General features: G+C 47.3%; 1 protein-coding gene across 2 annotated transcripts in view; it reads left to right on the top strand.

Moving 5' to 3' along the window:
- Positions 1-22,477, top strand: part of ST6GAL1 (ST6 beta-galactoside alpha-2,6-sialyltransferase 1) — a 49,258-nt gene that overhangs the window by 15,859 nt on the left and 10,922 nt on the right. The window contains exons 3-4 of one of the 2 annotated variants that reach the window (XM_041126470.1): positions 17,256-17,937; positions 21,822-21,919. The exons of the other annotated variant lie outside the window; for it this stretch is intronic. Of the exons in view, the coding sequence (XP_040982404.1) occupies positions 17,256-17,937; positions 21,822-21,919 (780 nt within the window). The remainder of the gene's footprint in view (positions 1-17,255; positions 17,938-21,821; positions 21,920-22,477) is intronic. 2 annotated transcript variants of the gene reach the window in all.

Here is a 22,477-nt window from a genome sequence, read left to right as displayed (position 1 = left end):
TTCCCTTTCTGTCACTCTTCTCCACCAGCATCCTGCCCCTTATTGCAGTGCTACAAGCCTTCAGCAGTTGCCGCCTGGGATTGCGAACTAGTCCAAAAGATCTGTATCACATACTGAATATTCTAGAGCTCTGTGCTTCAGCTTTTGGCCTGATTAGTCCAATAGTTGTGTGAACGCTGCTACCATTTGGCATACAATTAGTGTACACCATAAAGTTTTGATCACGCAAAGCAAGACTCTTGGGCAGCCTGAGCCATTGCAGTGACTGGGGAAGGTGGTGATGCTGGGACCCCCTCCATTTTCTCTTGCGCATGGGAAAGTTAACTTCGTAGGGGGCATTTTTAGAGGTGACTGCAAATACAAGTACTGGGTTTATGCCTGTTTTCATGTGTGAAGAAGGTTTGGGAGGACCTCATTGTATAGCTGCTGCTTTAAGTCCTTAACTTGCTGGCATCAAGAGTGCCAGATGTTGCTCCCTGCTTCCTCCTCTGCTGGAAACATGCTAATCTCCTCTGCTCCGCTTAAAACCTGAATCTTTAATACGGAAAATGCACCACCGTTTCTTTGTTTCTGGTCAGGGAACACTTCTCCCTCCCAGTGTTGTGTTACCTTTAGCATTGCAAACTGAAACACTTGGGCTGGGGTAGCAGAGCTCCAGCAGCCTGCCTACCTGGGGGGTGCTGGATTTCCATCCCCAAAGAGGGCAGAGAGCAGCCAAAATTTGCACGGATGTCAAGATGGAGCAGTATGGGGCCTGGGGAGTGTTGGCAGGAGTGGTAACGCACTGCTGGAGGTAGGCGAGTGGAAGTGTGGCACATAGCCTTGAGCATCTTTGGCAGCTGTTTTTTTCATGGGGGAAGAAGGAAACTAAGCTGGAGACAGCTTAACTTCCAGTTAGGTGGGATTTGGGTATAGAATAGAGGATCAAAAAAGCAGGTCAGCCATAGAGCAACACCCCTGTAAAACTACTACTTTTTTTTTTTTTTTTTTTTTTTTTGGAAACAAGGGAGGGGTTTAGTTTTGTTTTTTGTCCTTGTTCCTTTGTGGAAGTCCTCTGCTTGCTGGATAAAGATGTGTCTTGGGTTGTGACCTCAGGTGGGTTGGTGATATAGCAGGATCTTGTGTAGTCATGGGATTCGTCCTCTCAGGAGGTGTGGGAGCACAGGGCAGCTCTGTGTGCATGTGCAAAGTACAGATCTGCAGCAGTGAATGATTACTATTATTTTGGCCGTGGTTGGATGCCAGTCTTTGGGACAGCTGAAATCTAAAGCCAAGCCAACCTCTCAAGCACAGGTTCACTTTTAGTGCAGAGATATTCCTTCTCTTAATGTGTTTTGGTAACACTGAACTGAAGAGTTACCTTCCATTTGTGCCAGGACAAAATCTTTAGCCCCTTTTGAAATGCTCAGAAGTCTTCCTGTTGAACAGCCAAACCCAGTTCTCTGTTACTAAATACGGTTTCAGACTAGGCAGCCTGGTTAGGCCTGGCTTGTAATATGCAAAGGCTGCTGGGGGAGTTGAATATTTGAAAACCAGCAAAGTGATACATTTGGTCTGTAAGGCCTGTATCTCTCAGTCTGCCCAACCCTCTTGTCAGCAGTTACGCTGCTTGATATGTTAGTATCTGAAATGGAAAAGGGCCTTTTCTTTTTCCTCCTTTGGGCACATCTGAAATAGGGGAGTAAAACCAAAAACAGGCACACACTCGCTTTACCCCTCAGTGCTCCATGTAGCTGTGTGGGAGCCTCTGACCCCTGCTCCTTCAGAAAGCGGCTTGTGGCTGAGTAGAGCCTGCCTGTTGGAGGAGAGGGACTGTTGATACATTAGGTCTGCATGGTCAAAGGCGGAGGAGAGGACAGGGATGTGCTTCGGTGTGTTGTGTCCAGGTTTAGCAATGGTTCTCCAAGGTGGGTGTCCAGACCAGTGGAGCACCCTCAGCAAAACCTTGCACCATGTACTAGAACACAGTTCCCTGTGCTAATGATAATAGGATGATGCATATGTAATCGTATTGTGTAAGATTAACAGAGTAATTAATCCTGCGTACTTGATGCTGAAGTGCGGTGCCAGCCCATCTGCTTGTTTTTGCTGTAGTTTTTCATGTGATTTAGAGATGGCTCCACCAGTGCTATCTGTTTGGGGCAGCTTTGTCTATCAGGAGTTGGCTGTTGGTGGCCACTCTGGTATCAGTCTGTTTCTGGATATTCAAGGCTTCTGCTATCTTATATGCATGAAGTCCACGCTGTGGTACACTACAGCAGAAGACCCCCATCTCAGGCATTGCTTCACACTTGAAGCATCTTGTGGGACTCCTGCACCAGCTCTGAAACATCTGGGCTCGTGTCCTCTGCTCACCAAGAACAGGCACTGCACGCAGGGGATCTGGGAGAGGTGGGAGAAAAGCTGACCAAAAATGCAGATCAGGGAAGGACTTCCGACAAGGAAGGTTTGTGGAGGGTGGAAGGAGGGCTGGAGGTGGATGTACGGCTCTCACCAAGGCAGGAGGGCAGCTGCCTACCACTGCACTGTGGGGAAAGGCCCCAGAAATGAGGGCATCGCCTCGTGTGGTGCCGATGCTGGCAGGGGTATGTAGGGCCTTAGGAAGGATTTCCCAGGAGGAAAGAGAGAGTCCTGGAGATGCACACGCAGTAGGAAGGCACCCAGTTCCTCGTGGGTAGCACATATGTCCATCTCCAGCCCTCCTCCTGGCTCCACGCAGTGCTGTGCATCCTTGGTCTCCTAAAAATAGCTCTTTTAAGTACCGCTGCAGTCAGAGGAGCGGTTTTGCCAAGCGCTAACCACCAGTGCTGCCGTGCAAGTGTTTGATCAGACGATGCAGAGCACAGCCCTTTCATCTCTCCTGGCAGTAGCGGTGCCGTGGCGAAGTCAAAGAGTTCAGGGGAGCTGGCGCCTCTGGACAAAGCGCGTGGGAAATTTCCGCTCCGCTTCCCTGCTCTCACACAAATGGTTTTTCACCTCTTTGGGCGGTAATCTGCCGAGATCTCTGAAAGAGCTGTGATGTTTGGCCAGCTTGTAAAGACCTCCCAAAAAGCGTACAGGAGGTTAGCTGCAAGTGTGCTCATTTCTGAAGCACTGATGCTCCACCCTATTTGAGATGGCTACAGATAAAGCCTTACGGAGATCCAGACAAGGTAAGGCTTTATACACAACCCAAAGTGAGAGAAACCTAAAAACTGCGGCAGGCTTATAATTTTTACCCCCGTACTTTGGGGAAAAAAATTGAAAATCATTGTTCCTAACAGACTTCAGAAAATACTCATCAGATTGGTGCACTTTTTTTAACTAGTGATTTCTATATTTAATAACTTCAGAAGGAGGAAGAAAAATTCAAAGATGGCGGCTTGTAAAAGTAATTTCCTGATGACATACAACTCTAACCTATATGTGTGTTGGGCAGCTTATGAAAAAGCTATTATTTCAGCAATATCAATTTCTTATTGTATCCTGAATGCGTTATTACCTAATTAAAAAATTGGTGGGAATAGGTATATAAGTACATACATATATGTATTTGTTATATATTGTGGAAAGAGAGACACATTTCAGTGGAAGCAGAAGAACCTTAGCTGAATTGGCCTGATTCTTGGGAAAAAAAAAAAAAAAAAAAACCAAAAAGACTAATGAAATGCAAATTAATAATCCCAAAATAGTGTGAGAGGGCTTTGCTAGGCTTCTCTGTTGTTTTTCTTTGCTTTGATATTGGAGCGTTGCAGCTCCTTCTACATCAGAGGAGATACTCTAACCAGCATACCCAGGGCTTGGGGGTTCTCTGCCAGTTTTGCATCAGGGGCTACTGGTATGATGGCCTGAGGATGGAAAAGAAATTGTGTGCCTCCTCTCAAGAGACCCCAGGATGGCCAGGACTGCCTTCAGATGCCTGTGCAAGCTTAAAGCATGGTGTGGTAGCAGCCAAGCTCCCTTCCTGAGAACATGGAAGGGGAGATGGTGGAACAGAGCGTGAGGTACACCTCTGGTAAGGATCCCTTCAGTAAGAAAAGGGACGAAAGTGGCGATGAAGGGTCACCTAGGATCAGCTCCCACTAGACTATGGTGGCATTCCCGAATAAAAAACTTAAAAACTTGTCCCTTAAAAGCGTACTGGAGTAAAAGTAGGCAGATTTGTTTAAATAAAAGGAATGACTAACTTCTAACCTAAAGCTTGATCTGAGCCAGATCAAAAGTCACGCTTGTTTAAAGTTCAGTGGACTGTAAGCCCAGTGCTTTTCCACTTCGAGCTTGGATCAGATGTTGAGCAGCAGGAAGAAATGGCCTTGTCTCAGATAAATTGAGCATGTGCTAGAGGTGGCATGAGATCACCCGCGCAGTCTTGAGCACTGTGTGGGATGTTATGGCGTGTGAGATCACTGCTGTATGGAAACATCCCATTCTTGCTCTAAAGCAGTTAGGCATGATGTCACCCCCAGGGGCGTCCTTTGAATCACCCCCAGCAGCTGGCAGCCGCCACCGTGCGTGTGGAACATCTTGGCTGGATTTCACCAGGTTCCTTGTCTGCACAGAAGTGTTTCTGCTGCTGGGATGTGGATGGTTTTGGCACTTGCACTTACCTGTGCGGTCCATTGAGGCGTGTTATTATAAGAGATGACCCTAAATAGTGTTTGCTCCACAGCTGCATCTCAGAGACAAGTTTTGCAGTATTCTGCACCTTCTCCCTGGTTTGTAAAGGTTTGTTTCCACCAAATGTCAAGTGTTTGATGCTGCGGCGCAGTATTCTTCTTTGGGGGTGGGAGAAGCCCCAGCAAAGCACTTTGGCCTTCTGTGTCTGGGCTGTTGAGATGTTACTTGAAAGAATTGGGTGGGTTTGGGGGTTAGGCTTCCTGAGTGAGAGCAGTGCAACATAGATTTGATTAACATTGAAGCTGAGGGCATCTACTTCAGTGATGTACTTTGGGTCAGGATTGCGCCATGGAAGCCAACCGACCTGCTGATTGCCCCCACACATACTGTGTTTCCATCCATACTGGGAAGCAGTTCCTGATCAAAGAGCGTTTGAGTCAGGTGAGACCCAACAAAAAGAAGCACCCCCTGCCGCCCCCCTGATTTTTTACATGTGCTTTTTTGAGCTTCCCTTTAGCATTTACTTAGTGAAGATGATGAAGTCGGGATTGGCAGTGCTATGAAATGGCTGACCTGAGGACAGAGCTGACTGATATGGTGAAATGCTGGAAGAACTTCAATATTTAAACAGACCAATTGGTGATGTATAAAAAGAAGAATTGCAGTACAGATAAACTGGGGTTTCTCTTGCGGCATGAACTCTGCGAATTAATGCTGTTATGTGTGTGCTTATCTCAGGACTCTCCAGCTCTTCTGTACTAGGAAATGGCTCCGTTTTTAGCAGTTATGTTTAGAAAACAAGGTGGGGGTGTGGAGTGGAGTGTTGTAACTAGTGGTGGAAATTATTGGTGGTTGAGAATGGCCTCCTGCAAAGCCATCTGTCCTAGGCATGACAGATGTCCGACTTCTGTGTTTGGGGGGAGTTTCCTTCACGAAAGAAGTAGTCTGGTGTCTTTGTGGCCAGGTGGCACTGAGTGGATGGGAAGAGAGCTGCGTGCTCATCTGCAGGAGTCGAGCTCTTGGCAGCAACGTCCTCCTCCCTTTCATCCCTCCTCCAGTATGTCATCCCTTCTTCTAGCGAAGTGCTGGCTGGTCCTGGGGGGAGACAGGGATCTTTCATTCCTCTGGGAGGCTCAGAGAGTTTTTTTAGGTCATATAAGAGCTCTCTAAGACTGCTGAAACGTGTTGTGCTAAAAGCGGTACGAGAGCCAATATTGAATGGAGGAGATACAAAAATGTCTGGGGCCTTCTTTACTGATTTAGGGAGTAACTTACGTGTTTGTTGGAATTGTCTGTCTAGATCTCTTCCTCCATGCTGTAGTCGCTACCTGGCTTTGATGAGAAACACATTTATGCTGAGATTCATGGGTTGTCTCACTTTTTTTCTGCTTTCTCAGCCACTCTCTTTGTTTCGTGCACCTGGTTCGGCGCTGTGCAGCGAACCCTGCACGCTCAGCTGGCATGCCGTGGTGCTGCATGCGCGGCTTGCACGCTCAGCCTGTGCTGTTTGCACTTGTGTGCCTGCAGTGCTTTCGGAGGCCGCTCGCAGGTGTGTCTGGCGCACGCGAGCGGGAGGGTGGCTGGCTGTGTTTCTCCCCTGGCACTACACGAACCCAGGGAAGGTGGGCTACCGTTCGTGACACCCCGGGACGGCAATATCCTGCAGATTTCAGGAGCTGTTGCTGCTGCGGGTAGTGACCAAGTTATACCTGTCTGCTCGCGCCAGTAAGGCAGTGCCACAGGGTTGGCAGAACGGGTTGCCATCCTTCACAAGTGGAGGCACAGACTCCCGCGTGCATGAAGTTTCTGTGGCCTTCAACACCAGAGGGGAGAGAGCAGCCTGCTTCGAGGGGAGGTGTGTGGTTCAGGTCCTTGGTGGATCCATCTAGTTGCCATCTGCAAGCTCTGCTGCCGGACTTATTTCTGAAGTGCCGACCATAGGAAGCGAGGGATGTGTTTGGGGACAGGCACTGGTGCTTTTCAGGCTTTACATGTGGTTTTCCGATAGAGGAAAAAGCATGCTAAAAATACTTGGAGTAGGAGATATTAGGGTGGAGAGACACTAAAATGGCCTTTATTGCCTCTCTGAACCTCAGTAAAATTTAAATGTGTTTCAATTTCATAAGCATGGTGTTTTCTTCCCTCCAGCAACTGTGTAGATTTGTTGCACTTCAGATCACTTGATATCATGCCCTTAACCACACTGACCCATCACTGGGATGCTGTCAGGGTGTGTAAGTGGGGAAGAAAAAGGGAATTCTTTCTGGCACCATGGAGCGGCCAGATGCATGGCACACTCTGTTTGGGAGCTTATAGCTGGAGCCAGTGCTAGGCTGCGCCGGGTGCTCTACCCCCCTGAAGAGTGGGCATCGCAAGCCGTTTTGAGAGGCACCTGTTTGCTCCTGCAAAGCGTTCTCTGCGCTGGATCCTTAAGCAAAGGACATAGTCTTGGGTTTGGGTAGGAGGTACCATTGACCCTGTTTTCCTTTCCTAAGCATCTGGGGGGTATGCTGAGGGAAGAAAATAGCAAAGAGGTTTTAAATGAAGGCTTTTTCAGGAAAGTTTCATTCATGTTTTCTGATTTTATAAATACATATGTGAAACTTTGAGGGGGGAGGAGTGTCTTAAGCTCTTTAAATGTCTTTAAATACATCTAGGCACCCAGATTTGTGCTGTATGTTTATATTGCCTATGATTCATAAAATTGAATTTTATTCAGGCAAGGTCACTTCCCTGGCGATGTTCTTGTGGGCTTATTGACAGTAGATACGTTTGAAATGATGCTACAAGGGGATAGTGTTACCAGATGAATAAATCAGAATTGCATTTAAAAAACAGAGCAGCACTTGCTGTTACTAACGTCTGAAGTCCAGCCACCCCGTGAGCTCCCTGCGCAAGGACGTGTCTCTCTGACATGCCTTGGCAAAGCGTGTATTTGACATCTGCTACTGCAAATATTTTGACTTCTGAGAACCTGGATGCTGCTTCAACAATGAGCAATGTCCGGGACTTTGGAGTATATGGATTCCTGTGTTATCTGCTACCTTGGCTGCTCTGCTGCAGCCTGACACTGAACTTGGATCAGGGCTTCCTCGACAGCTTGTGTTGAGTTATACCTGGCTTTCCTCTGATCACTTCAGTCTTGGTTTAACCAGTGGAGCTGATGATGCGTGGTGAGAGCGGTATCAATTTAGCTTACCTAACACCATGGCTATGGAGAGTGAAAGCAAGCATTTTTGGTTTATGGAAAAACATCTGATTATTGTAACATGTTTTTTTCCGCCTCCTTTTCTGTCAAAGACAAAACAGTTAACTGTAATTTTGGTGTTTCCATTTGTCTTCCTTGCCTCAAGTTCCTTGCATAGAAAGGAACTATTTTGATTTTTTCCAGATAAGTAATTGAAGTGCCTGTTAAATAATTTTTCTTACAATTTCTCTGAAAGTTATTTGCTTTGATGGGCTCTAATGGGTGTCCTTTCTAATATTCTCTTCATTGCTGTCGGGACCTGCCTTTTTTTCTCAGCACCTGATACTTTATGATGAACACTCTTGACATCTGTATGTCTCTCTTGTATTATAAAGTATGGATTTCTTAGTGAAAACGAATTTATTTTAAATGTAACGCAAGAAGTGTTTTGCTTAACTTAGAGCCATTTGAATAGTGCTTTCTGAAGTCGGTGGCCAGAATTCCTATTTTACTTCTGTCCTCCGGTGAAGTTGGCATGGTGGAGCGCTGCTTTTGAGTGCCAGCCCTGCCATCCCCAACAGGGATGAGCTCTGGGTATGAAGAGGAAAACCAAATCTCAGTAGCACTGCTGGACTGAAAACTAGCAATGGTAGATTCACAGTTCTGCAAGTTTATTTCACTGTCTTAGGTTAAATTCAATTAGATTCTTCTCTGAGCAAGTTGTAAAGAGTTATTGCGTTGTCCTTGAGGAGACGGAAAGACATTGCACCCACCTGCGAAAGGCTGGTGTCAGAGAAATATTATCCTGAAGGGTAGCGTAGCTGCAGCTGGCACAAAGAGTATTTATTGTCCTGGGGCCATGCAATACCAATTACGTGTCTTGGCGTGCAGTGATATTTGCAGAGGCATTAAGTGTTGACCTGCCACATGCCGCTAATTTAAAATGAAGAAGTGCTCCCCTCTCGTTTCAAATGATAAACGATGTAGAGGAACACATGATTGGGAGGGAACAAAGAAGTGATTTGTTTGATTGGAAGGTGTAATGTTCTATGTAAAGTAAATAGTCCTAAAAGAGTGATCGCACCCTGGTCTTTAAAGCTGGGGGGGAATTTTCACTGTTGGTGTCAGTGTGGGAACGGTTATGATAAAGCTGACTGATAATGAAAACCTCACTTGTGTGGCGGGTTGACCCTGGCTGGATGCCAGGTGCCCACCAAAGCCACTCTATCACTCCCCCCCTCAGCTGGGGGGGCCGGGAATGGGAGGAGAAGGAGTGCTTTTGGGAATTGGTGCGCTTCATGCATGGCATGATGAGCTTTCTTTCTCTTTCAACATGAAGCTGGTGATTTTAGAAATTGAAAAGGTTTGTTACCAGCAGTGCTCTCCAAGTATCTTGCTCAGTGAGGCTTCCATGGGCATGTGCCCATGACGAAATGGCTTCTGTGTTGAACTGGACTCTGAAAGCTCCCATGGCGGCTGGCCGATCTCACCTAGTGGGAACACGCTGCCGGAGCCCGGGGCTCGCCTGGGGCATGCCAGCACCCCACGCAGGTGGGGTCTCTTTCCTGTCCATTACTGTTAACAAGGAATATTCGGCAGGTGTCTGTCTGTGGGGTAGGAAGGCAGGTTTTGTAATGGAGAGGTGCCGGTCCCACCAGCCAAGAGCTTGGTCCTGTTCCGGAGCTCGTAAACACGCTGTCCCTCTGGGCGAGTAACCCACCATTCTCCACCATGGCGTGCCTTGGTAATTATTTTTTCCAGTCCTAAGAGTTAAATTGTCCTTCCATCTTCATGTGCGTGCAAAGGACCCTGCGGTAGCCCGTTTCTGCCTTTGCCAGCAGAGTCAGGGACTGTTACTGCTGGTCCAGGGCAATGGTTAGAGCTTGTGGCTTTGCAGAAGGAAAAGATACGCTTTTTGCTGTTAAACGTTTTCCTGACAGTGTTGGAGTGAAGGGTGGTAATGTGACACGCTTGTCAGAGCTGAAGGTCATCCTGACAGTCTCTGAACAGGTAGGCAAAGGGACAGGAGGACCATCCCTTCTAGAGTCACGAGCTATTAGAGCAGCATGGCTCTAACAGTGCTGTAACACTGTTTGTTGAATCCTTCCCTTCCTCTCTTGGTACATCGGTGTCGAAGACGGTCCCCGCACGTGTGTGTTTGTGTCTGCTCCTGGTCTGGACAGGAGCACAACAGCAAACAGAGGTTCACTTCTTTGGAAAGCTGCTTCTCAGCCCTGTAGGTGCTGCTGGGCGTCCTGCTGCTTGCTGCAGCCACAACTGTTGGCATGTCCTTAACTGCAGTGGGTTAGCTGGTTCAGATGCCCTGGAGCGGATTTGTCATCGCGTATGTCATACTTGCTAACATAAAGTGGTTTATTAGAGCTGAGCTCCAACAGCTCCAAACAAGCTCTTCATGCCCTGGTATGGGCTGGTCCTGGGCCAGAGCTGTGCGGGCATCCTGCTGGGCCGGCGGGAGCCAGAGGTGGGAAGCCACAGCAGCGCGGGTCGCCTCTCGCCTTGGGTCTCGGTGGCCGATGGTGACCGTGTGGTTCTGCAGGTGCCTGGCAGAGCATCGGCGGTGAGTGAAAGCAAAACTGCTGCTTTTTAATTAGGGCAGAAGGGAAGGCAGTGTGCTGCAATGCAGAGCCACCCTCCAAAACCAACACGGGACCTCAGAAAAGAGGGGGAATAAAGGGCTGACACAGCCAGAAATGAAGGCTTCTGCCTTTATTAAATCCCAATGTTTGTTGACACGTAAAACCAAAATGAAACACGTGCTTAAACTTTCCCCTGTGCCTCCCCGCAAAATCTGCCTCTCCTGTTCTCCTGCAGAATTTTTTTCAGCTGTGACAGCAGCATATTGTTTCTGGCACATGCAGAGATTTTTAATGCAGGCAGGACTAACGGAATGATTTATTTCATTAGCAAGTGACGTGTATAGCTTCTCAACGCGTCATCTGAAATTTAACCATGTTCCTCACTTAAAATGCTTCTTTTCCTCATTCTCCACATAAAAATTCCTCATTCGGCACTTTTTTTTGTTTTGTTTGATGGCATTGGAAGCACTTACTTAAATGTATGGCTCAACAGATGTTTTATTTTCACAGCACAGTGATGTTTTGGAAAAAACCCAAGATTGTTAGAAGCAAGCCTTCCTTGTTTATATATTTACAAAATTGAAATACACACAGTTGAATTAACAGGCCAGGCTAAATAAAGTATCGGAGGGATCTTCTGAAACTCCAGAGGGAGAGACCTTTAGCTTGAACAAATGTATTACCACCTTTCATCTGATGTATCAAGTATATGAAAAGTACAGCTTCTTCATTTGCAAAAAGGCATGATTGTAGTTTGTGTAATACTATAAAGGCTCTTGATAATTTTTTTTTTTTTCCTCAGGACAAGAATAGGGAATTTAAAGAGCAGATGTAGATTCGAGGTCACTTTTCGAATCCTACTTTTTTCTCCTCTTCAGTTTCCTTGGGTATGTTATTTTATTTTGAATGGAGGGATTTCTGCCCTACACCTCTATGCATTTCCTCTTTAGGTATCCTCTTTTCACACACTTTCATGGGAACTCATTCTGCCTCTGCTACTAGCCACAGGCGCTTTACAGAGGGTGCTGGGTGGAGGAAAGGGTTAGTACCGAGAATGTACAAAAAAAAAAAAAAGAATAAAAAGGCATAGTTGAAGTATAAAATGTTCATATGGGGGAGCACAAAAACATTCAAAAATACACCAGCAAAAGCTGGGGGCAAAGCTTTACTGCTTTGTATTTAGGCACAGCACAGTTGTGGGTACGGGTGGAAATGTATAAATTAAGGAAACCTGGAAAGAAATGTAAATGCTCTATGTTTAAATATGAAATCGTTATCACGTTACCCAAAAAAAGACTGAGGAACAACTTGCTAAAGTAAAAAGCTTTTGTGCTTACATCAGAGGCAAGAAAACTGCAGGTGAATGATGCTGATATATGAATGGAGGGACCGAGGAGAGGCACAGTAGAACAGGTGGATGTGCCCCCTGCATGTGCCCATCCCCAGGGGTTACATCTCTCAAATAGTTGTTTAAATTAAGTTAAAGGTGTTATTTGACATGATTGCATTTCAGAGGGACTCTGGTGGGATCCGTTGCTTCAGACCAGTAAACATAATAAAAATAACTAACACCTGTAGAATATGTGAGAATTAATGGAGGAGTCTCATCATCTGTTTGCAGAAGAGTCATGTTTCAAATCTGTCTGCCTGTTTCCTCTTCTCTCATTTTCAGAAGTTAGTGAACCTGGAGAGAAGGAAATAGCATGCTTGAATTTTCAAGGTTTTGCTGAGATTCCTCATCAAGAGCCTCAGGAAAAAAAACCACCCTAAGCTGTCGTGGGATGAGAAAGTTCCCGTCCTGGATTAGTGACTGCCTGGCGGGTGGGAAACCAAGCGGTCAGGTTTCACAACATCACAGAAGTCCCACAGGGATTTGCTCCGATATCTCCGCTGTTAAGCAGCGGTAACGGATCTGCAAAGGAGAGGAGGAAGGGCTAGGTTATGGGCTTGGCTGGCTTTGTCTTCAGAGGGCTGCTGGGACCAGAGAAAACACCGAGCAGCTGCAGAGGGATCCGGCCATCCTGGTGGCTGGGCAGCGCAAGGGCAAAGGAAGCCTAGCAGGGGTAAGATGATGCTCTTTAGTCCTATTTTATTCCTGCCCTCCGCCCAGTGCTGGAGAGAACTCTCAGTGAGTCAGTGCTGCTTGCAAAATATCCTGAAGTCATTACTGACAGCCTAGCGCTCAGGGCTTAGAAATGGTCAGGAAGGGAAATAGAAGTGGAGGAAGTTTTGGAAGGAGAACGAAGCAGCCCCGTCGTTATGTTGCTGCCAGACCACGTGGCCTGAGCGTGTGCAGCTGGGGTGTCCCCGTGCGCCTGCCTCGAGGGGTGTTGACACGCTGCTAACGGTGCCGGTGAAGTTGACCCAGAGAGTCGGAGAACGGAAAAGCTGCTGTGCAAGGAGGGATTGGAAAAAACGGGATTCAGCCTGGAAAAGCAATGAGTGGGGAAAGGAGGGTGTTAGGAGAGGTGGTGCAACCATGAACGACGTGCAGAAAATGAAGGCAGGATTACTGTCGGTGCGATTGGGTTTGCCGGTGTGAAGGGGAGAGAGGACGGGTTGTCTCTGCACGGTGCGCAACTGCAGAATTCATTGCCTCAGGCTGTTCGGGCGATGTGCGTGGTTTCAAGAAGCAATTAAACATGTGCAGAGGGTGGGCATTGGTACAGCTGATGACAGAGCTTTTGGGAAGCTGTGTGCATTTACTGGAAGAGAAATATATTCATATGTTTGTCCATACGTGGTTTCTCTGGGTATCTGCTGTCAGTCACTATAGGAGACAGGTAAGGGCTTGATAGACTTTTTGTTTAATGAGGTGAAGACACTGTTGTTAGCAGTTTTAGGGTAGATCTGCTGTGGGTAGTGGAAATGGGGATGGCCTGGTGTTCTCTGCCAGCGCGCTGCTGGCTGCAGCTCCCCGGGGGGATGGCAGTGTCTGGGATGCCAGAGGAGGCAGGACTTTCACACTCTTCTGTACTTTGATGATTAAGACCTGACTCCAGTGATATACTTGGACAATAAAGGTTAAGTATAAGAGTGTGTGGACGGGATATAATTCCCTGACTGCCTTGAGGATACTGCATCACTCACTTGTTCTCTGCACAGGATTAATTTACCCCCAGAGGACTTGCTGTATGGGGTGAGCCTGCCAGCCAGCCAGTGCTGCACCCCACAGCTGCCTTGAGCTCTAGGTTTCAGGAAGGCAGCAGCTATTTGTTTAAGTGTTTTTGTAGGTTTGGGGGATTTTTTTTGTCCTTTCTTTCTTAGTGCTCATAGCTGACACCTTGTGCTGTGTATAGGTGATAAGTGTGTGTCACCTCCAGAAGAGCACATTTGTACTAACCGCTGCGATACAGAAGCGCACAGAAGTGACTTATCTAAGGGTGTGGAAAGAGAGCACCACTTGTGGGGTATCCTACCTTGCCTGGAAGAGCAACTGCCTTCCCGCTCGGCAGAAAAGGTTTGCTGGCAGAGTGCTTGAGAGGGACCTCATGTTAGGACACTACTTGTGCAAATAAAATATATCATGTGAAGTAGTAGTAATAATTAAACTGAACTGCAGTGAACCCTTGGTGAACAAAAGGTACCTTGAAATGTTGTGGCTCTCCTAAAATGTACTTGCTTGCGGAACCTACTTTGCCAACTTAAAAATCAAAGCAAAATACCTGTTCACATTGCAGCAGCATGCACAGTCATCAAAGGCGGAGATCACATTGTGCTGAGTGCTGAAGGCGAGTTTTCTAGGTTCCTTTGTGGGGCCCAGGGAGGAGAGGAGGTGTTGTAACTTGTTGGGCATCCTCTGCTGTGTGGCATTGGGAGGAGCGTCCCAGCAGGAACTTGCAATGAGCTGTAAGGTTGTTCCACCACGATGAACCTGCCACTCCTCTAGATGATCCTAGCCACGGGAAACAAAAGCTGACGGTACCAAGATGCGCGTGCTATCACTTACACCTGGAAGCCCATCAGGAGAGGCTTCTGAATTCAAAAGCATGGCAGAACCCTCCAGGGCCCAGAATGAAGAGCTTCGCTCTGCAGGGCAGTGGGGCAGCTGGGCACCTCCCGTGGTGCGGAGGATCTGTCCTGCCCGCGCAGAGCATTTTGGTGGAGTTTCCTGGAAGCGACACCCTCATCTTGTGTAAAGAAGTATAGCATAAATCAAGTCAGGTTGGGGTCTGCACGAAGCGTGGTCGCAGGGAGGTGTCTCAGAGTTTTGTACTACAGTGACACTGGACAACTCTATTTTGGTGTTTCTCTCTCGCGCAATTTGGAAAACCTTGCTATCTAAGTGTGGTTTGTCTGCAGAGCCTCTGACAGCATGGAGGCTCACTCAGCGGTGCTTTCCCCTTTAGCAAATGGCTTTTGCAGTCTCCTGCCTTCATGTGGCTCTTTCCATTCCCAAGGGCACCAGGCAGACACCGAGCAGGCTGGCCCACCAGGGTCTCCAGCTGCAGAGGGGACCAGGGGGGAGGCAGGGGTGAGAGTGTCTTGCAGAGACCGCAGCAGAAGAGGAACTATAAACAGCACAGGGAACCTTGTCTTAACTACTCACAGAAGAGAGTGCAGTGATGTCCTGCATCCCCTCCCGACAGCCCCCCCTTCCCCAGACTGCTGTACCTCTGCATCTGAAACCATACTGGCCAAAAAGACTTCAGCGTGCCTTTCTAGCACTTGCTTCTCAAGCAAATGAAAAGTGAGGTGGTCTGTCAAGGCAGGGGAAATGACTTCAATAGAAGCTAGAATTACTAGTGCTTCTAGAATTTTGATATTTTTTTTTCTTAGTTTATGAAGTGGAGGTAGAAGAATGTTTACTTTTTAACGGCCTGCTCTGTGAGAAATCAGGATGAGTTCCTTCACATAGTTGAAAGAAAATATAAGTAGTCAGCATTAGGATGCTTTAATAATTTAGTATTTAATCCTAAGAACAGTAGCATTTGTAATTTAGCTTATGTGGCATTGTACTGACTCGGAGTTCCTGCAAAAGCAAGCTACTTCTTGAATTGTATAACACTGTGAAAGCTCCCTTTCTCTTGCTGCATTTCCTTGGTAGAGCGAAGCTATAAAGTCTAAAATACGTTTTTCTAGTCTGTGAAGACCTGTGGATTAAGATATATGTTGTAAAGCAACTTTTCATACGACTCGCTCCAAAAAAGCAGGGAGTGTTCTCTGCCATTGCATTTGAGAAAGAGTGTTTGAATTGCCCAAGAATAGGCAGTAAGATATTTCCCTAGGAAGAGGTAGCTTTTTCTTTCCCCTGTTCATTGTGCTAAGCCTCAGCACTGGGACTTTTTCTTGACTTGTATTGCTGCTGTGTCCACTGCTCAGAGCCTTCTCCGCCGAGAAGGCTGTCGGTCTGGTGGGAGCGTAGAGCAGGCAGCCTGCGAACCGGTTCCTGCTTTAGCTGAGAATAGTTTTCAGACTAAGAAGGAAGATGGCCATTTTGAGTGGGCATTTAAGTGTTTAAAAAGCTTATGTGGTGTTTGCTGCTGCCCCTCCCATGCCTGGGTAACAGCTTTTGTAGGACCGCAGGGCTTGTCTGAGGAAATACTTGCTCATCCCCATAACCATGAGGTTCTTCCATAATAGGGTTTTTTTTTCCCTCTTTTTTTGCAGGTGTTTCTTGAACTCTTCAGTGCGTCACAGAACTGTTGTGTTTTGCGATATCCTGCTTAAACCCTTGGAAGAAAATCTGCCAACAGCCAAAAATGACCTGAGTTGGAGAGTTGCTGCTTTATCCCCAGGTAGTACGTTGGTAGCTCAGTGGCTTCTCAATACCGCAGCTTAGCACAGCTTGCTTTCAGCAAGTTGCTGAAGGAGGGAGTTGTCACGAGGGTCTCTCTCTCTAGGATGGGTAGTGATCTGCATGTGTGTGTCTCCTGAGGAGCATTGGGACAGCTGGTGTCTCTAATCAGCTCCCATGTTCTTGGACACATCCCGGAGCAGCCTTGTAGGGAAATGAGCAGCTGCCCTCCTGTATTCTGTGTTCCAGTGTGCCGCTCACGAGCTGTTTATGCCTCAGCATATGTTTCCTACACCAGCCCCTTGTGCTGCCTAGGTTGAGTTGGCCTTTGGGCATTCCTGCTATTGAATTGCCCCCTTTTATAACATGATGGGAGCTGGAGGTATCTGCCGATATGAGGCAGCGCAAAAGAGGAGAGGCAATGCTGTACAACAGGGTCTGGCTTTGCTTTCTCTGGCGGTCACATACCTTGAGTAACATTTATCAAAGTGCATTTATGAACCTAAACATGCCTCAAACGCTACTGTGGATTGATTGGCTCCCAGCAGCTGTTGAGTAAGGCTTCACGTTGGGAGTGCGCTCAGCCCACTGCAGGCTTGCAGGAGTTTTCTGTGAAGTCACCAAGTGTGTCAGTACCAGGCTTTTGAAAGTCCCACTGTTCATGAACTCACAGCTTTTATTTCAACAGTTATATGCCTCATTATGTGCTTCCTTAGTGTTCATGCCTATAGTCAAGTAGAAGCTCAGTTCTGGCAATGCTAGCGGTGGGATTTGGATATTGGCTGGACGGGATGGGAGGTGAAGGAAAGAGAAGTGGAGACTTACCCTGCTGCTGGTATGGTACTGGCTGTGTTAAGCTTGACTGTCACCTGTGGAAGGGAATAGAAAAAAGGTGTGAGTGGCAGTGGCCTCAGATCAGCATTACATAGCATGCAATGGCTAATAGGCAGCTGAAGTCTTTCCATTTGATGTTTGAGGTGGTGGACTTTGAAATGAGATCTTTAAACAGCCTGAAATTTTAAAATTACCCCTATGTCCTCCCTCTCCCCTCCCATTGCCCGCGCACTGATGTTTATAACTTTATAGATACACAGGCCTGTGCACGCAGCCCTGACTTAGATGTGTTCTTCTCTCCCAGGACCAGCTTCCTGCCCTGTGTTTAGCATCCCATTTGGATGCACCGTACACTATGGTTCACATCAATGTGTTGAAAAAATTGATGTTTGTTCTCGTGGTGATACTGGTAGCGCTGACAGTTTGCTTGTGGAGAGAGATGAGAAGAAGCTACTATGTTCCTTTCAAGACCGAGAATGATGATTCGCAGGTTCACAGGACTTCGGAAAAATGGATCCCACTTAAATCACAGGGCCTCTTCCATGAAGCAGCCAGTGAACTGGGTCAGATACCCAAAACATGGTTTGGTAACCACAACAAAGTAAAAGGCAGCACCTCTGGAACAGCCGAAAAGTCCAAGAAAGCAGCAGACTCTGTGAAGGTATGGGATAAGGACAGCTCATCCAGAAATCTCATACCCAGGTTGCAGAAGGTCAGAAAAAACTACTTGTCCATGAACAAGTACAATGTGACTTACAACGGGAAGAGGAACACTGCTAAACTCAGCCCAGAGAAGCTGCTCTGCCAGCTACGGGACAGGGTGAACGTGACCATGATACAGGGATCGGATGGTCCTTTTGATACCTCTGAATGGCAGCAATACCTACCAGGGAAAAGCCTCAATGAAACAGTGGGCCGCCTGGGTCGCTGTGCCGTTGTGTCCTCAGCAGGGTCTCTGAAATCATCTCATTTGGGACAAGAGATAGGTTGGTATCTTTCATTAGCATGAAGTCAAATAACATTGTTTTATAACTGACACTGAATAGAAGTAACCTACTGTCATGCTCTTACCAATAAGTCACTGGTGTGGTCACAAAGGTGTTTAAAATAAGTTGAAATATTATCCTTGAACTTCTTCTAGAGTTAGTGACCATAACAGACTAGGAAGAGATGGGAGTAACGATCAGATTCTCCCTTCCTTTCTGAATGTACACACTGCACAGTGTAGGCTGCATTATGATGCCCTAGATCACAGTGCCTGTGAGCCTTGGACCTCGGGTGGACCAAAACGGGCGAGCTCCAAGGGAGTGGAAGGGTTGGGTTGAGCTGAGAGGACATGACGTACGTGCAGGTAGTTCTATTCCAGCTAGTCCTTTCAATTTTCATGATCGCGTTGGCATCACTAGAGGGTAGCACTAATACCACCGGATACCAGGGAGAGGTCATGGTTCCTTAAGTGTTTGTTTATTGAGAGGGTTTGGGGTGGGTCGAGTAATGCCAATGCACTCATTGCACAGTCAACAGTCAACATTTTTCATTCAGAAAGACTTCTTCAGAGAAGTAAAACAAAACACTAAAGCGGAAGAAACCCCACTGGACACAGCCAGCCCTGAGCAATCTGCTGTAGCTGACCCAGTGTTGAGCAGAGGGGCTGGGCACAGATAATCTTCATAGGTCCCTTCCAGCCTTAGTGGACGCTGTAATTCTTGCTCATGGCTTTCCAAAAGTGGCACTGCTTCATTCTGAACCACAAGGCAGTAGCTGAGTTTGAGTGGTCCAGGAGACCATGGAAAAACTTTACAGGGCTTTATTTATCTCTTCTTTAGACAAAGTTTGGTGATGCTTTGCAAAGTCTTATCTGACCATATTTATCTGCGGTTAATGCGTTAATTAATAAACGCTGAAGCATTGGTCTTGTACCGTGGATTATAAAGTAGCATGTTCTGATACCAGAGCATTTTGTGTCTTTGAGAAAGCAGCATGCAGGGGAAACCAGCTGTCCAGCCTTCAACTCAGGATTTTGTGCCTGGCAGAAAATTCTCCTGTGCCTGCAGTTCCCTCAGCTTTCTTCACTAATTGTTGTTTGAGGCTCAGTTAAGATTCACACTTGGCTGAACTGCAGCTTCACTGTAGAAGTTTTAAAGCCTATGAGTATTCTCTCCAGTGGAAATTGTTTGCGGGCTTCAGTGTGTCCATACGTTCTCTGTTGGATCAGGTCCCTTTGGCCTGCACTTAGCTGCAAGTAGCCTTCATCCTCTGAAACAAGTAGATAGATAGCTTTTAATACATTATTCATGGACAACTTGGGCAAAGCCTTCAGAATCGTAGTCCCCGGATACTCATGGAAGGGGTCAGGGTTTTGTTCTGGTACTCGCTCAGAAGTTCTCCCCCAAACTCCTCTCTGCTCCACAGGGCAGGTGGGCAGGCGCTAGAATGAGGTTGAACAGTCTGAAGTGTGTTAAAATGCCATGAAAGATGTGATGAGAAAGATAGTGGCGGTGTGAACCAGGATAGCATTACCTTCTGGTAAAAATTACAGGTGGGCGTTGGCTGATGTAATTGTTTCCGCCTCTTAGGAGCGTTTGAGGCCAGGTGGGTCAAGATTTGGTAAGCCAATTCTCACTTTTCCTTTGAGTACCTGTCTTGGCTTGTTTAGGTGCCTCTTGAAGTTCAGTAGCTAAAGGTTTCCGCAGAAGTGACCTTAACACCCTCCCCTGACACAGCTGGCTTGTGTCTCTGTTGGGCTGCCACATATGGATACAACTGCTCGCTCCTCCATAGCGGGGCCCTCTCGAGAGCTCAGGGTGGCATTTACAGCGTGTTGTAATGCAGTCCGTGCAAGCGCTGGGTTCGGTATCCGAGCAGCCAAGAAGTGCGACGGGCCGCGCTCCGGCTGCGATGCGGCTGAAAGGGCGTCAGGCGTGGAAAGCCATTTCATTGTTCCTACGGCCGGCCTCAGAGCCTGTCCCCGAAACTGAAGCACCAGTTTGTTCCAGATCGCAAGGGATGGATGCTGGAAAGGTCACTGTGTAATGTGCCTGAGGCGAATGCCGTTAACCCTTGCTGGTGTCCCTGCCTTGCGTTCCTTGCGCCTGGTTCACAGGCTTTAACCTTTCTGCTCAAGCAGTCATCTCTGCTAGTGATTCTGCAGAGTTTTTGGCACTTGCAGCCTTGAGCTGGGCAGAGTGAATATCAAAGGATTCAGGAGTATTCAGTGCATTTATGTACGGTTTTTTCCCTAGTTTTGACCTGATGTATTTCCAGGTAGGAAAAGCCGTGGTTTTGTCGGAGGAAGGTGCCAGAAAGGTACTAAATCTGACAGGCTTAAAATGAAGCATTTGCGTAGATGAGCACAACGGATTGCTGAATTATTGTTCCAGGAAATATTTGCTCTGTGTAATCACGTTAAGATATCAAATGAGCAATTAGTCAATGTAAGGGAGGCTGGCAGAGCAGAACAGGGAGAAGCTTGTAAACAAGCAGCTTGTATCTTACTGGGCTCTTGGTGTTATTGGAGGTTATGAATTGCCAGTGAAAAATCTGATATGAGAAATACCAAGTGCCGCGCAACCACCTGGAGACAGGGTGCTTCAGAGAGCCAGCTACTCTGCCTGTGCAGTCATTAAACACCCCTTTTAAATGCAAATTTAGGGCGTAATAACGCTTGGTGTCTGGCTGAAGTTATATGGGGAAATTATAACCCTGTACTCTATTGATGCAAGGTAGGATGTGGAGTTGAGGGTCTGTAATGGTAACTACAGAACTGCTCAGTGTGGACACATTTTTTCAGAAACATCACCTTTCTGGGTTTTTTGTGTTGCTTTGGCAGGGCTCTAAACAAGATCTACTTGTCTTTGAGAATAAAGCAGCTGAGAAACTAGTCTTCACTGCCAGTGATTACTGCTCCTCCAGCATTGCTTGTGAGAACACCCTTGTTTTCAAGAAAATGATCTTGAAAAGACCTGGTTCTGTACCAGGCGAGCCCTTCTGCCCTGGCTGGGGACTCGGCAATTCCCCACAGACCCCAGTTGCGCCTGCCATGAGCTGTGCTTGTGTGGCCTCAGCGCAAAGGCAGGGAAGTTGATCCTGTTCCTCTACCTCAATGCCTCTGATCACGGGAAAGGTTTCCTATCGAAATCTAGCCAAGAGGTATGGAGAAGCCGGGGTGCCAGGGTGACGGGCACGAACGCCTTCTGTGCCGCAGCAGCAGCCTGGCTCTGTGGCACTATGGCAGCGTGGCCGGCTGTGCTGAGGCAGAGGAGGGTGCTGGAGGAGTGCTGTGCTATCTTAAGAGATGATGCCAGCAGAGGAAAACGCAGTGAATCCCAAGGCATGTAACAAGCTGTGCCTGTAAATGCACAGCGGTGGTTTTATTTCTGTAACGTGGGAGGTATGCTGGCAGGCTGAAGTCAGCTTTGCTTTCCGCTGTGGTTATTATACATGTTTCTCGGGCTGGTCAACCTCCAGGCTGTAAGAGAGGACAGTGGCTTGCCGTTATTTCCTAGTTCCTTAGTTTGCAGCCAGCCACATGGTAAATTAATTGTATATCGGTCTATCTGCTGGTAAAGTGGAAGGAAGAAGAGAGAGGGGGAAGGAGATGCTGCACTCCTCCGTGCAGAGCAAAGGCTAGGGCTGCTCTCAGCCTGCCAGTGGATTGTAGTTTAAAAAAGTGGATTTTTAAAAGTGTATTGATCACTAAGTTAGACTAACAACTTCTTCCACAGAATCTGGCTTGGTACTTCTAATTGTTACGTGGAAAGCCGGGGACTAGCCAGTATTAGAAATGCAGGTGAATAGCCTATTACACATCTCTTCTATCACTCAAAACCCAGTTGTTAGCTTACAGGTTTTCACTCTGTTTTGCTTTCAGATAGCCATGATGCCGTTTTGCGATTCAATGGGGCTCCTATCAAGGGGTTTCAAGAAGATGTGGGGCAAAAGACAACAATTCGTCTTGTGAACTCCCAGGTAGGTCTGACTAACATGTGCCAAATGGGCCAAGCGTGGCAGAGCTGCATACCTCCCCTGTGCTGCCTGGGAGCTGAGCAGCAGGCTGAAATAACAACATCCACAGGGCTTCTGCATTCATCTGCTGCTGGGAGGTCTGTAAAATGAAGTTGGGGAGAACAGGGCTTTCTATCCAATTTCTCCTGTCCCTAGCAGATAGCCATAGGACGGGAACATCTTTCCTTTCCGGGGGACAGTTGGTAAATCTGAGGTTACTGCAGTTAAACTAGCACGTGCTAGCTAATGTGCAGAAGCCTGCTTGCAATTTACGGCAGGCACAAGGTAATTTGATTTTTGTCTTGGCTCGAAGCCTCATTGTTAGTACAGGAAGGCCAGCCGCACGCTTGCTGCTGTGCTTTGGGAGCGTGAGGCAGGAATGACACTGCAGCTCAGCTAACGCTGCTCAGCAAACTGAGGGGTGCCAAGAGACAAGTTGTGTCTGCCCCAGAGATGGGTATGAAGAATGAAGGAAGTTTATGTGGCTTTTAATAAAAGAACAATACTTCTTTTCTGCCCAGC

This window comes from Aquila chrysaetos, chromosome 10 (assembly GCF_900496995.4).
Source record: "Aquila chrysaetos chrysaetos chromosome 10, bAquChr1.4, whole genome shotgun sequence".
Taxonomy (NCBI): Eukaryota; Metazoa; Chordata; class Aves; order Accipitriformes; family Accipitridae; genus Aquila; species Aquila chrysaetos.
This window is presented reverse-complemented; position numbering and strand designations above follow the sequence as displayed.